Source organism: Pelodiscus sinensis, chromosome 10, assembly GCF_049634645.1.
Source record: "Pelodiscus sinensis isolate JC-2024 chromosome 10, ASM4963464v1, whole genome shotgun sequence".
Lineage (NCBI taxonomy): Eukaryota > Metazoa > Chordata > Testudines > Trionychidae > Pelodiscus > Pelodiscus sinensis.
Genome location: NC_134720.1, coordinates 3809543 through 3832459, shown reverse-complemented (window position 1 = coordinate 3832459; position 22917 = coordinate 3809543). Strand labels below are relative to the sequence as shown.

The 22917-nt window shown below is 46.5% G+C and overlaps 2 protein-coding genes across 5 annotated transcripts in view; one reads left to right on the top strand and one right to left on the bottom strand.

Moving 5' to 3' along the window:
- Window positions 1-22917, top strand: part of VPS8 (VPS8 subunit of CORVET complex) — a 167233-nt gene that overhangs the window by 133084 nt on the left and 11232 nt on the right. For 3 of the 4 annotated variants that reach the window (XM_075937360.1, XM_075937359.1, XM_075937362.1), the window contains 3 exons: window positions 255-423; window positions 7715-7795; window positions 8945-9858. In XM_075937360.1, coding sequence (XP_075793475.1) covers window positions 255-423; window positions 7715-7795; window positions 8945-9094 — 400 coding nt within the window. In that variant the 3' untranslated portion in view covers window positions 9095-9858. Of the gene's footprint in view, window positions 1-254; window positions 424-7714; window positions 7796-8944; window positions 9859-22917 lie in introns of those variants that run through there. The other variant, XR_012906179.1, reaches the window with a different exon arrangement.
- Window positions 17709-22917, bottom strand: part of C10H3orf70 (chromosome 10 C3orf70 homolog) — a 37691-nt gene continuing 32482 nt past the window's right edge. The window contains exon 2 of the mRNA XM_075937369.1: window positions 17709-21877. Coding sequence (XP_075793484.1) covers window positions 21321-21877 — 557 coding nt within the window. The 3' untranslated portion in view covers window positions 17709-21320. The remainder of the gene's footprint in view (window positions 21878-22917) is intronic.

Sequence of the window (22917 nt, the reverse complement as noted above, 5' to 3'; positions counted from 1 at the left end):
AATGAAGGATTATGGTCTGTGTGCTCAGCTGTCAGCAGATGTGATTCTCTGGTTTTGTAAAATTCTTGATCCAAATGTGGAGGCCTTTCTATACTGGGAGCTATTGTTGCCGGTGCAGGCAGCCCTGTTTTCTTAATTGGAAATTGGTAGAGAAATCTCCCTTTTCAGTAGCATTTTTGTACTTAGCCTTTTGACTCATTTAGTTGTGTCCATTTTAGTAGTTGATATTAAAGGTTCTTCTCTTGTTTTTACAGTTGTGGCCATTTGTACCACTCACTCTGTCTTCTGAGTAAAGAATGTGGCATAGAAACCAAGGGACAGACGAGATGGACTTGCTATAAATGCAACTCAAGCAACAAAGGGGGAAAACCAAATGAGAATTTCTCAGAGCTGAAAAAGGGAAATGCTGCATCTGTGGCACAGGTAAGAGTCACAGGGAAAGGGGGGTTGTCACTGAGTGCTAAAAGGCTGAACCGATTTTGCTGTCTCTAGGTCCGTGGTTCCCAAACTTTTCAGCATCACGCCCACTTTTTTATTTTTGAAATCCGTCCCCTGTCCCCCCCGCAAAACTTGAGCAAAAAAAAAAAATCTGAGCGGGGCAGCAAAACTTGATTGGGGGGACGGGGACTGGGTTGCTTCGCACCCCCGTGGAATTTCTTCATGCCCCCCAGAGGGGCATGCCCCCCGGTTTGGGAACCCGTGCTCTAGATTATTAGTGAAGGGTTTATAAATTCCGTCTCTTTTTTGGAGCCTAGCTTCATTTGCAAAGATGAACCCTGTAGGAAAGGAGGCCGCGCTCTAACAGACTGACATCCTGGTGGATGCATTTCCTGCCTCATCTGCTATGTGGGGGCCTAGAACAGGTCTTCAGGGGAGTTCCCTTTAGATGAGTGTTAAGTGTTTTGTATAGGCTCACCAGCAGACCTGATATCAATAGAGATATTGCAGCCTTTGATCCACCTTCTCTGAGAACAGGGTCTTCTGTTCACCTCTGTACCTACTCCTAATGGAGCCTGACCATTTTCCTGTGACTTTTTTTTCCTGTGAAATTTTAAGACGGTCTAGATGATGGGGATGGTTTTGAACCTCATAATAGTAAATTACCAACGATTGGCTATAATACATCACTGCTGTCATTTCACATCAAAGCAATGAGAAAATGTACATCTGGTGCATCTCTATTTCAATCTAATGGAGCCAGAAATAAACTGTGAGCATGCAAACTCCTACTTTCTCCTGGGCTTGTAACCGCAAATTGCAAGTAAAAATAAATAATGGATGGTTTGCCAAGATGTCTCCTCTGAATTATGCATCTCAGGGAGCAGAGTTCTGCCTTTGAATGTGAGAGGGTGAAGTTATGGGCTTTTCCCTGAACACATCTAGATATTTTGTGCATTTGCTTTGCTTTGAAAATAAAACATCTCACCACATACACACAAACTGTTAGTGCATTTCCTCTTCTGGAAGCAAAGTAAATCAATGGCTGAGTACATTGTGATGGTGTTGTGCTCAAATTCTTTCTAGTAGATTACTTCATTTGCTGCCAAATCAACTCTGATCAAGGGATAGCGAATAGTATATTTCCGTCAGCTTTTGTGGTGGGAAAAAAAGGGTTTCCAGCTAGAAGGCAAACTTTTGAGAAGTAATCTCTGAGGAATAAATACATAAAGCACAGTGCAGTTTCAGCCGTCATACGTCAGTTTTAGTCCTTTAAATAGGAACAAAAAATCTTCCCTAGCCCTGAGAGCAGATTCATGTTGTGAGCCAAACATCCTTATTTACAAATGTTATAAAATGAAAATGTTATAAAAGGAAAAGTATGCAGCTCCTCTGTAATATGTATTGTGGAAGTGCAGGAGAGAATCCATAATTAAGGCTTCTCAGCTTCTGTTGTAAGTCATATGTTAATAGTGCTCTTATTTTTGATTGAAACCAAGGTATTAATTTGAAAATGTGAGTAGCTGAGAGGCTCTATTATTCTTCTCTCTAACTTCCAAAATTAGAAGAATGTACTTATGACAATTAATGTGAGTCGAGTTACTGCGGTTACTTTTTAAATCAGTATTGCATGAATTTTTGACCACCAATTTCTCAGAAAACCATTAGTTTAAAAAATAATTGTGCGTCACCCATCTATTCTGGTCTGTAGGCACTCAAGTAAAAAGACTAATCTTTTGTGGGAGTGTGTGGAGAAACTGTCATTGAATAGCTATATCATTATGGAACGGATCTGTTCGTGAAAAACAAATCCTGATAGAGCATCTGGCTGAGGGACGGGACAGGGCTGGACCTTCGTGCCGAAGCACGACCACACAGATAATAGCAAGCTGAACTCCTTTATCGAACATCTGCTGGCTGAGCACAGAGAGCAGTTCCTGGCAATTATTGCAAAAAGACAGATGCTCCCCAAGGCATCTCTGCAGACTTCTCACAATGCTGCCAATGCCGCCATTTGTTCAGTTCCTGCAGCATTCGGTATGAGCAAGGTCTCTTGGCTTCAGCTTTCAGGATTCCCAAAATAGGTCTAAAACCCAAAGGAAGAGCTCTAGGTTCACTACACTAAGTATGACGGCAACATAGATGTATCTCTGCATGCACTGAAAGATCCTGAGACCCCTTCAGAATGTCTGGGATTCCACACACCTTCCCGAAGAGCAAATGTTATAGGTCCCAGCAATTTGGAGGTCCTGGGCTGCCATTCCCTTTCTTAATGTTTCACCTGCCTTTTCCTCACTTTGGTAGATGTCTTGACCACTTCTGGCAGGCTTGGGAGTCCATTGTTACAGACAAGTGGGTTTTGGAGGCTCCACAGAATACCTCCCTCTATTGCAGTTCTCTTCCAACCCTCCTTCCTTGTCCCTCTTCAAAGATCCCTCGCACAAGAACCTGCTATGACTCTTTCCTACAACCAGGAACTAATAGAACTAATTCCTACACAGCACAGAGGGAAGCAGTTTTACTTGATTCCAAGAGAGAGCAGCAGTTGGAAACCCATCCTGGATTTCAGACCACTCCTCACCTTTGTGAGGCACCGGAATTCAGAATGGGGACACTTGCCATGGCAATCCCATTACTGGACCAAAAGGATTGGTTCTCAGCCTGCAGGACGTGTACGTCCGTGTTGCAATCCGCTCGTCCCACAAACGATTCCTACGCTTCACAGTAGGCCTGCGCCATTTTTAGTGCAGGGTGCTTTCTTTTGGCTTTGTCTACCTCAATGGTCATAGACCAAGGACTGACTCAGGCCTTACCCTAAAGGGGGAGGCGAGGCATCGTACACTACTGTTCCTGAGTGGACTGGCTGCCTCTGCAAGTGGTGTTTTCAAAGGGCGCCATCGCCATGCTATTCCCATTGGTGGTTAGTTGGGGTGGTGACAGTCTTTGCAGAAGGTATGGTCTGGTTCCAGAAAGCAGTGCTGCTATGGGTTAACAATCATGCCACAAGATGGAAGTACCTGACTTGTAACTACTGTGTGCTGCTGCTCTGCTTTGGCTCTAGCTGGGCATGGATGCTGCAGCTGTGAAACCAAGGAGAATGGCAGGTTTAGCATGGCAATGATAATGACCTACAAGAGGAAACACATATGGAAACCATGCTACAGAAAATAGCTGCCTCTTGATGGTGAGCTAGGCGCCATCGTCCAAGTGGGGGGACTAGGGAGCCTGGAATTGAAAATGTGGAACAGTTTGTTTTGCCTCCTTTTTGCAAGACCTCTGAAACCCACCACTGTCGGTGCTGGCACTCCGGTCTGGATCGTTTCTAGTCTGCAAAACCCTTTCCAAATAAGAATGTCTGTGTTGTTGAGCTCATATAAAAGTACTTGAGTAATTGGCGACCTAGCCAGTCTGCGGCATTTGAGGCAGAAACTACATTTCTGTGTGACCTAAATGTTTAACCTCTGCACCAACACGAGTGTCAGACTTGCTAAGAGAGACTCCCCATCACAATGAAGAGCGTTCCTATAGTTACATGGTTAAAGGGGGAAAAAGCCCGACATCACTTGTTTCCAAGACAACAGGAAAAGTTGTCTGCAATATTTCAGCTCATCAGCCTTGAGAACAATCTAATAGTTACATCCAGACAAGTGGAGAAATGGCAAAATGGATGCAATTATGTTACATTTTCTTGTCTTTGAATGACACTGAGGAGCAGCAAATGATCAGCTTTCTTTTCCTCCACGAGTGGTAGAGGCAATTAGCAGGTTTGGCAGAATTGGGTGGGGGGGAGGCTTATAATTTTGAAGGATATTTATTTCTAAACATGTTTTCACTTTTTATCCAACATTTTCAGTTGTGCAAAATTATGGGTTTAAAATATTTTCCCATTTTTATTGATTTTAAATTTTCATAGTCCTAGGAAATTATGGGGGAGAAGGTAAGACAATAATTTATTAACAGCAGATATTGCAGTTGGAAAGGTTAAAAATTTTTAACTACTAAACAAATTAACATCACATCAAAATATACACAGTAAATATCCTTAAATCCAACTCTACAAAGTTCTCAAGCAGCATTTTTCTTTATAAATTTCAATTATAGATGGAAATTGTAGTAAAATTGACATTTCATGAATTAAAAATAGAACCCATCCAAGCCTAGTCATTACTGAAGAAACACCACTACATAACATGTCTAGAGTCATGGTAACCCCCTACTCTTTAAAGGTTTATTTATTTCTAAATTTACCTTACTCAAAAAGTACTCTGTCCGCAGCAAGTGAAATCTCTGGGTTCCTTGACCAACAGTTATTGACAGAGATATTTTACAATGTAAATAGTTAGATTTCAGACATGAAGGACAAAGAAAATGAGTCTGGAATACTAGATCATCAATTTCAGTTTGTCACCAAATTATGAAACAGCCCTTTCACGTAAGTGATCTGTTATGGGTCTTAATCTGCAGCGTTAGAATTCATCAAGGAATTGAATCAGTCTCTTGAAGGCAAGTTGGTTCTGATTCCGACCTCTTCCCCAGTTTAACATGGCTCTTCAGAGAGCAATACTATGCATACAGGGTTTCACATCTTTCAGCCAGCGATTGCATTGTGCTTCTAGGCTGCAATTCATCCCCAGCTGTTCATCACAGAGCAAGTTGAAATGAATAAGCGGAGTACAATGATGACAGCTTTTCTGTGCATTCAGACACTCTGCCCTGCTTTGCTCTGAGCAAGTACGGAGTAAAGTAAACATAAAAGCACACAATAGCAGGACAAAACGGGAGACGGAATACCAGATGAAAGAGAAAAGGAAAATAAATCTCAGAGGGTTCAGGATAACCCAGTAAGGGGAGAAGATGGGAAAAGCTTGTAAGAGACACAAGGAGAGCGGGCAAAAGAAGTTTAGAGATCGACAGTGATGGAGGCAGGTGTAGCGTTGTGTCCAAGGAGCTGCCATGTTGGCACATTATGTAGTGGGGATTCAATGCTGTCAGCAGGAGGGAGCATTGTACAGCTCTAATATAACTTTGCCTTCCATCTCCTTGAAATGCCATGGCAGCTAGAGGCATCAGTCTGCCTGCCCTAGGAGCACTGGGATTATCCCTCTGGTGTTGGGTTGTGCTGTGCCTGAGTGGGGCCTCTCCCCCAGAGGGTTAGGAGACACTTAGAGCTGCACTCAGACCTGCCCTCCAGTTAGTGACCCAGCCTCTGGCCAAATGGAATTATTTCTTCCTAAGGTAAAGTTGGGGGTATTTCCCAGGGTTAACTGACCTTGCTGGGGTCTTCTCCCCTCCCTTCATTGGGCAGTGGTTCAAAACCAAGGCAGAGGCTGAGGAGACCCGTCCTTAGGTAAAATGGCAACTCTGTGCCCCCTGCAGCACGCTTCCTCCAGCAGTGCTGCTCGGGACAAAGGGAAGAGTTGGCCTCCAAGAGAATGTTACAGGCATAACTAATGGATCTAGGCAGGTGAGGTCCCTACCCTTTGAGGGAAAGAGAGTTCAGGGGCCTTCATAAAACCGGCCATACTGGATTAGAGCAGAGGTCCCTCTAGACCAGTGTTTCTTAAACTTTTGAAGACCGAGGAACACCAAACTTTTTTTTTTTTTAATGAGGAACACCAAGGATTTTTTTGTTGAGCCAAAAAAAAAGTTGCCTGTCCCTTTAAGGGCAGCCATTTTGAACTCTGTTGTTCTCCACAGCACACCTCCAACTGTCTCGCAGCACACTGGTGTGCCACAGAACACAGTTTAAAAAACACTGATCTAGACCAGTGGCCAATGCCAGGTACTCCAGAGGAAATGCACAGAACAAGGAATCAAGTGATCCCACCCATCACCCATTCCCAGCTTCTGCCTAACAAAGGTTAGGGACACCACATTTCCCTCTTGCTGCCCATGGCAAGCCTGGACATTCACCAATGGGTAGCCTGAGCCAAGCCTAACCTGTTTTACTATAGCACAAAACTAATGAGCTGTTCGTTAAACCCAGATTGTCTTAGTTGGTGCCAAGCTTCTCGTGACTATTGACTGTACTGTGGTAGTTACTGACTTGCTGCATTAACGTAACGAATTGCTGAGGGGTTTTCATTTGGGGACCATCGTAGCCCTGCGGCTAGAACTGGAGACTGGGCGCCCCTGGGGTTCCTTACCCAGTACTGCCACTGATCTGCTGTGTGACAGTGGGCAGGTCACACCCACAGGGCATGTGACCATGTGCCATTGTTACTGTCAGCGGTGGTGTGACACACAAGCTTTCCAAAGAATTTGAAGGTGCTGCCCAAACACAAAACCTTGCTATAAATACAAATAAGATGGGGTGATAAATAGACTCACATGATCAGCGTAGTGTGGGGTGGGGTGCTTAAAGCTCTGACTGAGGGAAATGTGCTCGCTGCTTCTGCCATATACCTTTGTGCGTGCTGAGGGAAGGTTACACAACAACAAAGCGTCAGTGTTAGTGCTTGGTATTGTCAGGGCAATACACTAGGGCTGAAATCCTGGCTCCACTGAAGTCAGTAGCAAAACTCCCATCAACGTCAGAGGTGATATTCTTTTTCTAATTTCTCTTGAGCTGCTATGGTGACTCTTGCTTTCCTACCCAAAGAAATTTAAGGTAAGTGCCAATGAAGGTGACTCAGTAAATAACCATTAGCTGTATGTTGTAATAATTGTATAGAAACAAAGCCCTTCAGAAAAGGGTTGCACATTTGAGAAGATAGTGAAAATATTTTAGCATGAATATTTTATGTATTGTTTTTTAAGTGTAAATTCCAGAAACTAGCAGCTAGCAGGAATCCTCATTAGCACTGACCTGGAATGATTAGCTCTCAATAGATCGTATTTCTAATCTTAGGGTTTTGGAATACAAAATAGGTACATTTTAATATTCTAACCAAAAAAGGATAAATAATACTGGACAGTATATTCCTCTGCCTTTTTCCAGATTAGGAATTTAATATCCGTAAAGTGCTTTAGAAATCAGAGTTAAGCACAGTATAGAGCTAAGTACATATTAATTAAAATGGTTTGATGTCACCGTAACTGCTTAGTATATTTGGAGTTTTGTATTGTATGGTTCAATCTTTAGTCGTCTTTTTACACAGAAGAATAACTTGAAGCAAAATAAATGTTCCCTTTTTTTAAGGAGATACCAAACGGTAGTCTAAGTGCTCTGATCTCGTGGTAGTGAGTTAGTGTAAATACCTCCCTAAATAGATTCAAACTTTCTTTGTTGTGTTTTATGTATTTAGCTTTTTGTAACCTTGTAATTTTGTTTTAGTCAAGCTCAGAGTCCCTGTTGGATTCCCAGCAAATCCAGGCTTTTGACCAACTCTGTCGACTCTACCGAGGCACTTCCAGGGTAAAGTATCTTCATCTCTTTTTAGTTTGTGAATCAGATTGTACCCAACACTGTGCCATCAGCTGGAGCCAGCAGTCTGAGCTCTGACTCTTCCCTACAGCTTCTTTCAATGATGCAGTGATAAGGTTTATGTAATCAAATTCTGATCTTGTTGGACCTTATGTAGACAGAATCTTCCACTCTTGAAACGCAGGCAGAATTTTCCGCATCATGTTATCTTCAAACATGTTCTGCATTTAACTGCTCTCACCCTGTTTTCAAAGGGCCAGTTCCCATTTACCTAAATTCAAATACAAGACAAATTACCACAATAAAAATATTAACATTCAAACTCACTCAAAACACTGTGTTGCCATATAAAACCCTTCTGGCAACTGTAATTATTCCGGAGTCCCTGTACTAATTTAAAGGGGTGTTGTGTATGTGAATGCACAAGCAAAATATAGGCACAGACAACCCAGATAGCTTGCGTTCTGTCCCGCGTGTACTTGGGAGGGGTTATCCATCTAAACTGAGGTACGTTGCAGAGAGAGTGATGGTGAGAACCCTTCCTGCTTGATCAGAGCTTAGGAACATCAGATTACCGTACAGCAATAATCCATCTAGTTCTGGACCCTTTTCTGAACAGTGGCCAATGTCGCATGTGCCTCAGAGGAAAGATCTACAAATCTTTGTGGGGTAGTATTGCTCACTTACACGTGTTTCAAAGAGACTCCTTTCTGTCTTTGGCTAGTGAACGGTTCCTACTGTGAATCAGGAGACTACAAATCCCTTATAACTTTGTCCTTGTCACAATGAGAATTGCATTCTCATTGTGTCATTGTGGGCACTTTCTCTGTAGTGAAGGGGTTCAGCCAGGGCTTCATAGTTTTGATTCTTTTAAACATACTAATCCATTTGCCTTAGTAATATCCTGCTGCAATGAGTTTCACAGATAACCATGCAGTGTGAGAGAATGTATCCCCTTGGTCTTACACTTATGCCATTATTATTGGACTTTTTTGTGAAAGGAAGGAGACAGATGGAAAGAGTCCATACTGCCTGAACCTCCTTTTACTTACACTTAGACACCCTGTCCCACCTTTAAAATGAGTCCTTCCCTTAAGATTGTGCTTGTGTACTTAGTCGTGGGTTTCTTTTGCCTTGCAGCTAGCTCTCCTGACAGAGTTGTCTCAGACTCGTGGTGGTGAAAAACATGGGCTCCTCAACGTCGCACAGGGTGACCCTGCGCTAAACAGCGTCTTCCAGAACAAGAATTTCCAGCTGCATCTCACTCCCCCTCCACTCCTGGATGAGTAATCCTCCCCTCGCAGACCATGCACTCAGTCCTTCCATGATGACACAAGAACATTCTGGGAAGTCTCCTCCTGTCGAGCCGAGAGGGTGAGTTTATTGGCGCAAGGGCCTGCCCTACTAGGCTGGATTTGCTGCCCGTTGCCATCGTGTCCTTCCCAGAATCCTTTGTGACATATTTTGTCAAATGGGCTTGCTGCACTTGTAACCCTGTGGAGTGTGTAGTAGAGTCTCTGCTGGCTTATTTTCCGCTGATTGTGATAACCACACCGAAGAAACATCACAGCGGTTGTTGTCAGGGTTCTTGTCCAGTGGGGTGCACTGAAAGCTCTAAACTCCGCTGTCAACGTCTCTCAAGCCAGCCGCAGGAAGTTGAGGCAACTGTACTAACCCCAGGGCGACTCTCTGTAGCCGTAGCTTATCCAAATAATTGGAACCTACAATATGTTCATTTTTATCCCTTAGACAGATTGACTAAGGGAATACAGAGCATGTCACACATCCAAACTCAGCATGTCTGACTGCCTCCTCAGCAGCACGTGGGAAATAGCCAATGGATTGGAGTTTACGTTCAGTATCTGTGCAAATAAACCCCTACCCCTCAGGATCTCCTGGGTCGTAAGCAATGGGTGGTATGACTGTGAAACACAATCAGCCCTTCCAAGGAGCTGACAGTGCAAAAGAGCATGTACTTGTGAGGCCGCAAACTTGTGTGCAACGTTTCTGTGCAGCTCCAGTCTCCAATAAAAATGCCCTGCTTTGAAACCCTACAGTCCTGGTAAATGTCTGTGAGAGCTGGGGGAGGGTTACTGGGATAGATGCAGTTCCTCTTCTCCTAAGTGCTATTCACCAAGAATTGTGGTAGCAAGAGAAATGTGGCAATTTGAGCCAATGGGTTCTGCAAACATCTGGCTGTGTCCAGCTGGATGGAAGGAAACGTGAAGTAAATGCAAGTGGCCATTATGGCGGGGGTTCCTGAGGCAATGGTCTGTGTTCAATCCTCTCCCCTTTCTTACTCGCAGTGGCCTGGGCGTGAGGTAGGCCAAAAAAGGATGGCATCTGACGTCAGTGTCTTCTTCCTTTCCCACATAAGGGTTAGAATGACAGTGGGGCAGCCCCTTCTCCCGAGTCCCGTGCGAAAGAGGCTTGTGGAGTTGATGAGTTACCAGTGTTGAGGACTGACACCTACTTGTCCACCAGTCACGTAATTCTCAGCACTGAAGTCCTCTCCTGGAGGGTGCGCGCTAGAAGCAAGCGGTCAGTTCCTGCCCCTTGCATCTCTCTCTGTTAAGGCTGCCATCTCCATGTGTAGGCAGGGGCGCCTTTGCTTTTGCTAACCCTGTCTTAATTTTTAATGTCTCCCTCGGTTTGTTGAACTTTGCAATATTTTCAGGATCCCAGCAAATGTTGGATTCGACCTGGAATTCCTAGCCAGGAGCCAGACCCTCCGACAGCAGGGGCTCTGGCCTGCCCAGAAATAGGGGGTGCAGTGGCAGCCAATTGTGCAAGTCCCCAGAGACATGGCTGGGGTTTGTGAGAGTCAGACTAGTTGCTGCAGGGCATAAATCCCCAGCTCCGTGTACGCAGGACACTGGCCAGGTAAGGTCAGGACCTGAGCTGGTACGTTGATAGAATTGTATTTACCAACCATCTCCCTGCCCCCGCTGAGGGACACAGGGACCCCACAGCGCCCATCTAAATGCCGCCACTTAAGCAACATGACAGACGACACAGAAAGAAGCCCCAGTCATGGCAGTGGCTGTTCGGCACCTGGAGAAGGAGCAGGAGGAGTGCAGAGGGCTGGGCCCAGTTGGGAAGTAGCACCCTCAGCCCGGCACATTCCAGCTCTCGGCCCCTGAGCTGGCAGGCAGGCACCTTCCAGCCAGAGCCTATGAAAGGTGCAGGCTCAGCTGTGCCCAGAGGGGAGGTCCTGGGGCTGAGATCCAGCCCCACCCCCGGGCCGGAGAGTGAGGAACAGTGCGTTAGGCAGGGGGTGATTGGAAATGCAGCAGCTCCAAGGGTGCCAATGAATGGCAGAGAAACTGGCAAGCACCCTGGGGCCTGGATTATTTCAGAACAAAGCAAAAATGCTGCTAACACGTCTGTGAGTCGGCTGAGGGAGGTGGTAGTGACCCGCCCTGCAGCTAGCTCTGGCTGTCTGCGTTGTCCACAAGCACCGATGCCTCCGGCTTCCAGTCAGGGATCTCTTCTGCTCCTAATTCCCTCAAAATGGGCCATCGAGATTGGCTCATGGCACCATAAATAGCTTTGTCCAGTTAGGTCCCCTGATAGAAATGTCTCTGCCTGGAATCAGCAGTTCCCGATGAGGGGTCAGATTTCAGCGGGCTCCCAAGGACACTGGGGGAGCTGCCTGAGGATGCAACTGGGGGTGGTTGGGGTGGGAAAATTTCCATTGAGATTCTTCCTGCATGCAAATAGCCAAGCCTGATCTCCAGCGGGAAGATGGACAAACCCAGCCTGTTCCGGGCAGCTGAACTGTGGGAAGCTTGTGCACGAGAACACGAGCCACGAGTCGCCCGTTGGATGGCGCTGTCGCATGTGCATTGAGTGCTGGGTCGGGCTTTCCGCAGGCAGCCTGGCTGAGACAGCTGGGCCTGGCAAGGGAGCAGAGTAGCCCGGCCTGACATCCCAAGCCAAGGATGAAAATCCCTGTGGCAAGAGCTGAATTCCTGGCTGCCCTAGAAGCAGCTCGGCACAACTGGGGCAGTGCGCCGGCGGGGTCTCCGAGCAGTGCGGCTGACAGGGAAGAGCCGTGCTGGGAATTGTGCGGGCCCAGGCTGCCAGCCTGAAGGCGAGCTAAGGGGTGACCTTGTCCTGGGCGCAGAGGGCGGCATTTGATCCACCGAATCGGAGCGAGCTGGAAATGGCTTGTGGCTTTTCTCGGCTGCAGTGAATCGGAGGGCAGAGGGAAGGCAGCGCTGCTAACACGGTAATGAGGCCTGTCCTTTCCTGCCTCAGGCTAAATAATAAATGGCCTGCTAATTGTCAGGCAGGGAGGGCAGGGCTGTGTGCGAACGCTTCTTCTGAGCCCCTGGCAGCTCAGCAGCAATCCACTATTTGTGGATTAGAGGACGCACAGGCCCCGTGTCCCTGTGTTCATGGGCTAGCCCCGGGGATCTGGATGGAGCTGTTTCAAAGATGTTTCTGTTCAACTCATTTGAATGTCTTCAGTCCACACCACCTCTTGTCAGGGGCTGCTCCCTGTGTGGGGAGGGGCCTTTGGTAACTCGCATTCCTACGCTTCCAGCTCCCCAGAACTCCCCGTGACCTCCCATCTGACGAGCAGGCACCAGCTGCCTCTTGGCAGAAAATGATCAGTTCCTGCAGGAAGGCCACGTGATCTAGGATTAGCCGCAGGGGCCAGGCGAGCTGGGTTCTGTTCCTAGCTCTGTCACTGACCAGTGAGGTGCCAAAAGACATCCCTTCCCTGTGCCTCGCTTTTCCCCCTTGTCCTGTCCGTTCAGACTGAGTTTGGGGCAGAGACTGTCCCCCTCCCCCCGTCTCGGCGCTGCCCATAGTAAGAGGCCTCCTACCTCGCATGCATGTGTTATGAGAGGCCTCCTACCTCGCATGCATCTGGGGTCTGCAGCCTCCCCCGGCCCGGCAGCTGGCCTGGGCGTAACGTGCTCCACAAGGCAGAGCAGTGGTCCCAGCACCCAATGCCAGAATAGTGCCACCCTCCTCTGCCCCTTCCCTGTGCATGTATGGAACAGCCGCGCAGTGCTGGCCGGGCCTGCGTGTAAACCTGCTAGACTGACGTGCTGTCAAGCTGGCGCTGCAGCGGTTCCAGGGAAGCCAGGTCCTGACTGAGTCTCACACCCCGGCTGTGAGCAGCCCGGGGGAGCAAGGAGCAGCAGAAGTCATGCAAAGCGCGAGCACCTTCTCTGCCCCCTCAGCGTGAGTCTTGAGAAATGGGCCAAGGGGCAGACTGGCCCTGCAGGCGCCAAGCCAACTCCAGGGGGTCCTGAACTGGGGGCTCTTCACCTGCATTGTCCAACCGTTTGGCCTTCAACGTGATGGGCACAGGATCTGTGTGCGCCTTGGCAGGGTGCCAGGGTGGCCCGCCTGGTTCTTGGGGTGGGGTGGGGTGGGGATGATTGTGCTTGGCCACAGTGCTCCTGCCTGACCTGTCCTGCTGCCCTTGGCACATGCGTAAGGGAAGGGTTTCGTTCCAGGTAAATGGTACCCAGAGCTGTGCCGTCTGTGTACACCACCACCCCTGAAAGCCCCAACTGTGTGTGCCTGGCTGTGCCCACAGGACTGTGCCATTAGGCACCAGCCCATGCACGGAGGAGGCCATTTTTGTAGGCAACTGCTTTACAAAAAATGGAATCTTCCTCAGTGCATGAGCTTGCGGGCAGCGTGGCCACAAGGGCAGCCCCTGCACGCAAGTGTAGAAGTGCATCTCTCGTCACATGCGTCTTTTAACCCGGCCCTCCAGTTGGGTGCTGCCCCCGGGAGGCTCAGTACGAGGAGCTAACAGATGCTGTTATGGAGTTGTTCCACCCCACAAACTTAGATGTGCTATTTCTAAAATAGGGTTGACCCCAGTATACTCCTAGCTGTGAGTCTAATTGTCTTCAGGGGGCGGCCGTGTTGGTCTGTAACTGTGGGTCTGATTGTGTTGGGCGGGGGGAAGAGGGCGTGTTGGTCTGTAACCGTGGGTCTGATTGTCTCCGGGGGGGAGGGGAGCGTGTTGCTCTGTAACTGCGGGTCTGATTGTCTCCGGGGGGGGGGGAGAGGGGCGTGTTGGTCTGTAACTGTGGGTCTGATTGTCTCCGGGGGGGGGGGGTGTTGGTCTGTAACTGTGGGTCTGATTGTCTCCGCGGGGGGGGGGGGGGGGATGTTGGTCTGTAACTGTGGGTCTGATTGTCTCGGGTGGGGGGGGGGCGCGTTGGTCTGTAACTGTGGGTCTGATTGTCTCCGGGGCGGGGGAGGGGCGTGTTGGTCTCTAACTGTGGGTCTGATTGTTTTTGGTTTAATGCTAACATCATTCAAGCGTTGCTGAAGGGACTGATTTTCTGGGTCTCTTCTTCTGGGTGCCCAAAGTGCAGGTCACTATAGATGCAATTACCTTGTGCCACAGTGCAGTGCATCACTGCTCACAGCTGTTTTCCTGAAATGGGGGGGGGGGGTTCAGATGTGTCATTCGTGGTGCCAGCTCTTGCCAAAGCACCACGTCTTACCTGCCCACTGAGAACTACCTGGCTGGAAGCAGGCTGGGTCAGCTGATCGCTAGTCTGGTTACGGTGCTCGAATTGTCAGGCCATACTTGCAAAGTGCTGCAATCTCACTTGTGATGGCTGCCGCCCTTATGGAAAAGTGCTACTGGAACCGTTGTAGTGTCACATTCTGTACCCGTGTGAGTGGAGGTGTGAAAAGCTGATCACCCAGGAGCTTTTGTGGCCTTCCCCACTGGAATGGTCCATCCACACCAGGTGGCTGCGTGTGGCATGTTAACGAAGGCAAGAGCTGTTTTGGTCCTGCTGTCTCCCCACCATGCTGCATCACGCAAGTGGAGTCATCAGGGGAGGCCTCAGCTGACCATACAGCACAGGGTGGAGAGGAATTAAAAACCACAACCAAAAGGAACACACGGTCTTGTTGCTGATTGGGCACAGGAGGCCAAGGCACAAGCAAGAGATGCTACTCCTTAGCTAGGGTGGTGCTACAAGATATTTAGGCTATGTCTACACTAGCAGGTTCTTGCACAAGAGCATCTTGCGCAAGGGTTCTTGTGCAAGAACACAGCCACACTGCTATGTGCTTTTGCGCAAGAGCATCCATGGCAGAGTGGACGCTCTCTTGTGCAAGAAAGCTCTGAGGGCCATTTTAGCCATAGGGGTTTCTTGTGTAAGGAACCCCTGCCGTGCGTCCACACTGCCCACTTGTGCAAGAGAGCTTACATTTGTTAGAAAAGAGCGTAGCTCTTGGGCAAGAAGCCTTCTCTTACCAGGCCGTACTGTAAATCTTCTTGTGCAAGAATCAGGGCTGGATTAAGGCATGGGCTAGGCAGGGAGCTGCCCGGGGCCCCAACCTATGGGGGGTGCCTGATGGCAGCTGTAAGGGGTGCACAGCGCCCCTTATAGTTGCCATCAGGCGCCACATGCCCGGCTCCCAGATCACGGGCTGCAGCAGCTCCCAGCGGCCATCCTTAGTGGGGGCCGCGTTAACCCCTGCAGCGCCAGCCAGCCAGCCCTTCTCCCCGCGGCCACGGGGCCCTGCACAGCCAGGCTCTGCCTGCCCCAGGCGGCCCTGGGCTGCGCACCAGTGGCAGTAGCTGAGCTGAGCCGGGCCAGGCATGTGCGTCCTGCCACCGCCAGCTCCGCGCACCCTCCCCCTCGCGCTGGCGCTGGGCCACGCATGCGCCCTCCTCCAATCTGGGGTGCAATTAAACTGTCTGCCCGGGGCGCCGGAATGGCTCGGTCCGGCCCTGGCAAGACTGGGGAGGCAGTGTGGATGCTCTGCGGAAGAATGGCCGTTCTTGTGCAAGAACCCGCCAGTATAGACATTGGGTTCAGCTACACTCCAGTGAAATGCGCCTGGCCGGCCCATACGTTGCAGGATCCCGAAGTCTCACCGGCTGAGCCCCAAGCCTTACACTGCAATTTTGCAGTTCCAGGTGCATGCGCATTACCCTAAGCAGACCCATCATGTGCTCTGCTCAGCTCGCCGGGACCCAAAGGCCCGGCTGAGTGATGTGTCCACCCCAATCTCATGCTGCTTCTGCTGATGGATCATTCACAGCAGTGAGGACAGGCCTGGCCCCCTCATAGACAACACCAATCACTGTGCTCCAGTGCATCTGGTTTCAGAACCAGGTGGTGAAGGAATCTTGGGGTGGAGAGGGGCAGTAACATCAGTTTGGAGAAAGAGGGAAGCAAAAAGTTATTGGACAGGATTTGCAATGTGGCCTACTCGGGTCATTGTAAATGACCGCTTCCTCACACTTTGCAGAAACAATTTTCTTTGTCTTTGGTCTCCAGCTGGGGTCAGAGGCCAGTTGTGGCAGCAGTGAGCACAGCTGCAAGGAGGCTGATGTGTTAAGATCTAAACCACAAGGCACTGCTGGCTGAAATCTGACAATTGTCTTGCAATTGCTTGCAATGAAATCTGGCAGTCTGGCGTTGTCTTGACCCAGATGAGGTACAGCTTAGTTGATCCTTTTGTGGGGAGCCCTCCACTCCACTTGCATGTCTTTAAGCAGAGGTGGCAGCAGCAGGTGGAAAATGCAGCGATCAGGGAGCCAGTGTCTAGGGCACGAATAGATCCTAATGCACTCTGCTTCCCCCCAGCACCGAATCAAACAGGCTCACAACCGGGTGAGAATGATTAGAAGCCAGGTGCCAAGAGATATGAAAGCTCTGCCAGCTGAAGCCTGATCCCCAATGCCTGTATCCCATTGCGCTACCAGAGGGACACCGAGCCGCCAGGGAGCCAAGCGTCAGCCCCACGGCCCAACGGTCTGACTGAGATGCTGGGTTTTGAAGATTATTTTAACTACAGTGTAGGTCATGTGGTAGTTACACTGAAGCTGCGCTGCACAGCTGTCCTCGACTGTGTCTGCAAGACCAGATAAGAAGCACCCAGGAACACACAACTAGCAGAGGAAAAAATTCTTAGCAAGTCATTTAGCTTCATTTCATTCTAAACTTTTCCTTGGGTCTAAAAGCAAGGTGGATGGAATAATATTTACTCTTTGGCACTAAATATACCTTTTAAGCTGCATGCTGCAGAGCCATCTCAAAGCAATCTGTTCCTTTTGATCCTCCTTGCTGGCTGATGACTGTATATTGCATCTTTCCTGCCAGTCCTAAATAGCTGACTGGCAAAACAGACTGAAGTAGAAAGCAGTCTGCAAGTCACAAACTCCTCTCCACTCATTTACTGCACTCATCGCTTTTATGTCCTGAAGGGACCATATGATTGTCTAGTCTGACTGCTTGCACAACACAGGCCATGGAATGCCACCATGTAATTCCTCCTCCAAACCAATAACTTACTTGGTTTATTGCATATAATTTGAAGAGAGACCCAGTCTTAATATAAAAACAGGAATGCAGAATCCATCATATTGCTATATAAATTATTCCACTAGTTAATTACACTCATTGTCTAGCTTCAACTTCCAACCATGGGTCCTTGTTATGCCCTGTTCTGCTACATTAAAAAAATTTGTTAGAAATATTTTCCCCATGCAGGAATTTACAGACCATGATCAAGTTACCCTAACCCTCTCTTGGATAGACTGAGCTTCTTTTCTCTCTCACTCTATGGGTATATTTCCAGATCACAAATTGTCCTGTAGCTCTTTTCTGAATCCTTTTCCATTTGTCAACATCCTTTTGAGAGCATGGACACCAGTAATTATCGGTCTTATTTAAATTCAAGTCAGAAAGTGTGTGGTTTAAACATTCAGGCAGTGTTTGTGAGCAAAGCTCCAGTTGTGGAAATTACTTAAGCATGTGACTTCAACACAGCTACTTCTGTCCAGAAAGCTGGACATCTTGCTGAACTGGAGCCAGAGTAACTGGTACTTTAGTGACAAACTGAAACACTTCACTCTAATATGTAGAACACAGAGTTACTTAAGACAAGCTATGCTTCAATTGTTTAGTATTTTATTAGAGGAAATACATACACCTGAAACAGGACACTCCTCAGTCATTCAAATTAGAATGTAGAACTTCGATATCAGAAAGGTAGATTTTTTTCAGACTACCTACATCTGTGCTTGTGGGAAAAAAAACAAATCACATTTATCTGAGTATTTTTCTGAAGTAGCATACACAAAGCGACCTGTTCAGAGAGTGGTTCAAGAACTGAACATAAATTTGAGAAATGTATTATAGAATTGTCTGTTAAAACATTTGCCCAAATCTTGCCCTTCCCTGTCCCCAAGTACTCCACTAAAATGCATGGGGTTCTATAAGATGTAACAAGGCCTTTGTGCTTAATACTTTTATACAGATCATGGTAAGAGACAAACACGGTAATTGCTAATAGCTTAGAAAGAAAAGTATCCCGACACGATGATATGGAATCTGTGTCACCAGAGGATATTAAGTTAATCTCAGTCAAGACTACCCAACTAATTTTCACTAGTCACTACTCTAGCCCTGTGACCGCAGGGGTGGTTGCGTAATTCTAAGGAGAGGTCTACTCCTTCTGCTTACTGCGCACTCAGTTGGCCCTTTCCAATATTCTGTTCCTACACCGAAATACAATTTGTAATTATTTCCAGTGTTCTCTCCAGCAGGGCCCTCTGACAGTGTTAGATCCCTGAAAGTACATTTATCAACGGGAGGAACCTCTCCAGTGGGCTGTGTCAGCCAGGCAGGCCACAAGATGACAGGTTTTCAGATTTAGTCTCAAATGACATCTGAAGGCTTATATACAAATACAATAGCATTAATTAATGTTTTCTTCTACCTCTGAAGCTCATGACAATGCTTAAGACAGAACACTGCCAAGGTAAAAACCCTGGTTACCCAGGAAACATAAAGCCCACATTAAAAAAAAAAAAGAAACTCAATTTAAATAGCTTTTCCTACAATCTTCCGTTAAATGTCAACCAAACTTCATGTTTCTTGACATGCCTGGTAATACTGTATTTGCTCATTCACATGGGCCAGATTCCTCATCTATTTATAACAAGGACTGCACTGTTTATATACTTCATCAAAACTATAAAACCTATTATTTCTCCTCTGTTGGTTTTTAGTCAAAAAGTACAGTATGACTTTATATAACAATTCATGTTAAATTCCTACCACACACACACACTGTAGTCTAAATATTTTCTAAAAGTGTCAATTACGAAGTGTATAAAAATTAGCAATAAGTCAGGATACAATGGTAAAGATATTTCCATTCTACAGCATAGAATAAGAGATTTAGTATTGATAACTAAAACTGTATTTTCTATATCCTTAGTCTCACCCATAATTTTGAAAGGTAAATAGCAAACAAAAGAATTACAAACAAGGCCAGGTTTACAATCAGAAGCGGAACTGTTATTACAACTGTCCCTAACCAGTTCAGTCATACAAAAGTTTTCAAATACATTTAGAGGTTGTCAAGAGATTGGAGCATAAAGTCAGAGAAATGTTTCTTATTTTAGCATCTTGCTTAGGGAAGAGTCCTTTAGAATCCATCAATGTCCAGCTCTTGTTAGACAGTACCTCTTGATTCTCCAGCTAAAATACACACATACAAATTAAGTGGTCACATTTATTTCTTAATAGCACAACTATTGGTAACCGTAACTCCGTATTGTTTAACAACTCAGGGCAGACACATGTACATTGGGCCTTTAAAGTCTTAGGTAAGGTTTGATAATCCTTGTTTATCAACTTAAACTGGAGGAAATGGCAAAAATACACTTAAGTCAAATTAGAAAGAAAGGCTTGAGGAAAAGTATGAGACCAATGAGCCATTTTCTGTCCTGCAGTTCTCCTCCCCAATCTGTTGCCTTAACGACCGACACATTCAAATCTGGTCTTGGCACTGGCAATAGTTTGAACCAAAATTAAACGAAACGCTAATCAAAGCAAGGATGATGCAGATATTCAGACAGAGGCACAACTGACCTGACTGTTCATCTGTCCCTCTCCCCTTTTGATGCAGAACATTCATGTTACTTTGGACCCTTCTCTCTCCCTTAGAGCTGTCACTTCACAGCTCAGCCTGGCGGGGCCTGAGTTGTACAACCAAAATCTCCAAATAAATAAAATAAAAACAAACAAAAACTAGTGCTTTTTTTTTATGTCAAGAGAAAGACAGGGCTGGCTCTGGCTAAATGATGTATTGGCAGCAAAAAAAAAACTCCACTGCTGAGGGAATTGAATTTAGGACCTGTCCTGATCATGAGAGAAGGCCAGCAGCCTGGGAGCTAAGGGGTTAACTATACCTAAGCCAGGTAGTCGGCCAATAGGAATGTACATAGGAATTTCAAACTGGGACAAAGGAATTTCTGGTTTTTCCCTCTTTTGTCTCTGGGCAGTTTCTGTCCAGCTACTGAGGGGGGCAGACATGTCTCCTTCTCCAAGACTCTTCACTATCTGTAAGTAGGGTAACGTTTAGATAAATCCGTTAGGTGTTATGGTTTGGGAATGGGAATCTGATGTTTATGCATTTAGAAATGGGGTTTTCCTCTCTTTTGCAACTAAGCTCTTGGCCCATGGTGGGGTTTACCCCATGAGTATGTTAATTTGTGACTTCTCCATCTACTCATTATGCTTGCAACAAGAATATCGTGGTGATGATAAGTTCTTTCTCTTTTCTTTTTATTAACCTGGTATTGGTTAATTTTTGTGTCATGGTTTTTACTTTTGGGACTGAGATTTCCCAAGTGATCTTTCCCTGGTTTCTTTATCATTACTTGGGTGATGACAGTGAATTTTTTTATCCCCAAAATTTAGGTGTTTAAGATTTTGGGGGGAAGCTTTATACCAAAGTCTGGAAAGATTGGGGTACTTTTGTGGGTCCCCACTTCTGCATGTATCATGCCAGAGTGGGGGAAAAGCCTTGACAGGACCCATGATCAGTCCCTGGTTGTTGAGTTAGCAGGAGCTCTGCTACTGTGGATGCATTATGCATAGCCTGGAGAAGGGTAGGAGGCACTTTGCAATGCTCTCTCGCCACTCAAAGAGGGGGGCTGAGGAGGTCTGAAAGGAGCCACATCTGTGCTCAAAAAGGGGTGTACTACTAGGGGAGCCCTTGGCTGGGAGAGAAAGGGAGCACACCAGATTTTCAAACTGGGCGTAGGTGTATGTGTTTGTGCGACAGGAGGAGAGAATAAAGACTACTCGGCTTTCCTGCTTGTCTGGCCAACTGCATAGCCTTCTCCATGCTGCTTTGTAATACCCTGTGCTGGGAAAGTATATCATAAATGTCCCCATAAAACACAGGAGGGTGCAATTCCTGTTACAATTAATAGCAAAGGAAATGACCCAGACCTTAGTCTGGGCCCGCTTTGTCATAAACGCGGTATCGTTTTTTATCGTCACTTCTGCATAGAAGTGGGAGATCTGCTTAGTAAGGGAGCGCATTAAAATTAGAGTAAGTGTAAGTCTCATTACTGTTCTGCTGTAAAGAGGCTGAAAGTCTCAAGTGCACTGGAAAAAAGGACTTGTCAGAAAGAAACCAAATATAAATGCTACAAAAGCAATATTGGCTAGTGTACATAGGACTGATTCTGACTCGCCTGTCACACGGTAGTTTCTATAGTCTCAATCACTTCCAGTTCACACTGCGAGGGTGACAGAAGGGGGCATTCATCTGGCTCCCAACTACTATCAGGATTATAATCTTCTTCAGAACTTAGCTCCGCCCCCTCCTCGGTGTCCTCATCACACGACTCCATAAAGGGAACCCCAACAGCATTGATCCCAGAGTCCTCCGAGCTGGAGGGGGAAGAGCAGTGATCTGGTTTTGGTGTATTGCTCTCTTTTGAAATTAAGGCATTGCGAACAGCAAACTCGTCAGGCTTTATTCTATGGGGCACAGCAGGAGGCTGCCGCTGCACGTAGCACATCTTCCCGTTGATGCATTTCACACGGTAATTGTCGATAAAGAGGTCAGAGATTGTGCAGTACCGCGGGGAGTCAGGGGGTAGCGGCAGGTGGAAGACAGGTGCAAACTTCAAGAAGTGTTCCGTGAGTGAGACTGAAATCTGCATGGTGTTTGTGGAGTCCCTAGGCCTGATGGGTATTTCAGTGCTTGGAAGCTGCTCCACAGGAGTCATTGGCTGATAAACGTATTTACCTGTAGGGGAAATGAAAACAACTGTTAAAAACCGTAATTGCTACAAACATTATAGCACCCTATTGGTACTAGTTCAGCGATGAAGAACAAAAATACCATTGAATCAGTGTGTCACCAAACTGATTTAAAAAACTAAAGGAAGTTGTCAGAAAACTACGATAAAAATATTTCACATTGATCATGGCCTTTAAACAGTGATCTGATCTAACAGATATTTCCTTGGTTAACTGAAGCATTGTAACATATTAATTAGTCTGCTTTTGTGTCAGAGTGGATTTTGTGAGTGTGTTTGCATCTTCCTTCTCCAGCCTCAAAACAGTGCCTCTGTGTAGTGAGCAGATGGAATTTTAAGGCAGAAAATAAGGGAACCTCATAGTTCTAGGAGTGACTATGGCATTTTTGATTGGCTGGCTCTGTAATAAGAAAATAGGATTATGTTGGCGATATAGAGCAGTGTTTCTCAACCAGTGGTACGAATACCTTTAGGGGTACTCGAGAGAAGTCTGGAGGGTACATCAAGACAAATGAAATTTAAGTCTTACAGAATTTTTTATTATTTTTGTACTTTTTAAACCCAAAAATGTCATTGCCTGCCCGGATACAATAAAGTTGTTTAAACAAATGTGTTGCAATGGTAGAAAAAAAAATTGTCCAAAAACTGTAGGTACTGGGGGTGCTTATAATTTATTTTTTAAAGGGGTACTTTCTAAAAAAAAAGCTGAGAACCCTGATATAGAGGACTCCAATGCTGAACTGAACAGGGAGCTTGTAAAGCTATGCTAAAGAAATAGAGAGAGAGCGCTAAAACTCAGTACTGTACTTTGTTATGAAAGACAAATCTGAGACTACTTGAAAGGATCATAAAATGCTGCATTTAGTTTACATAATAACCTTCTAAAAGATTTCAATCTTACTGTGATTTTCCCAAACAATAAAGCTTAGTTACAAAACCATGACAGATAAGGGGGGGGGGGGTATCTAAGAAGAAAAAAATTCAGATTTAAATTTCTAATGCCAGAGCTGTAAGCAGGTATAAAACA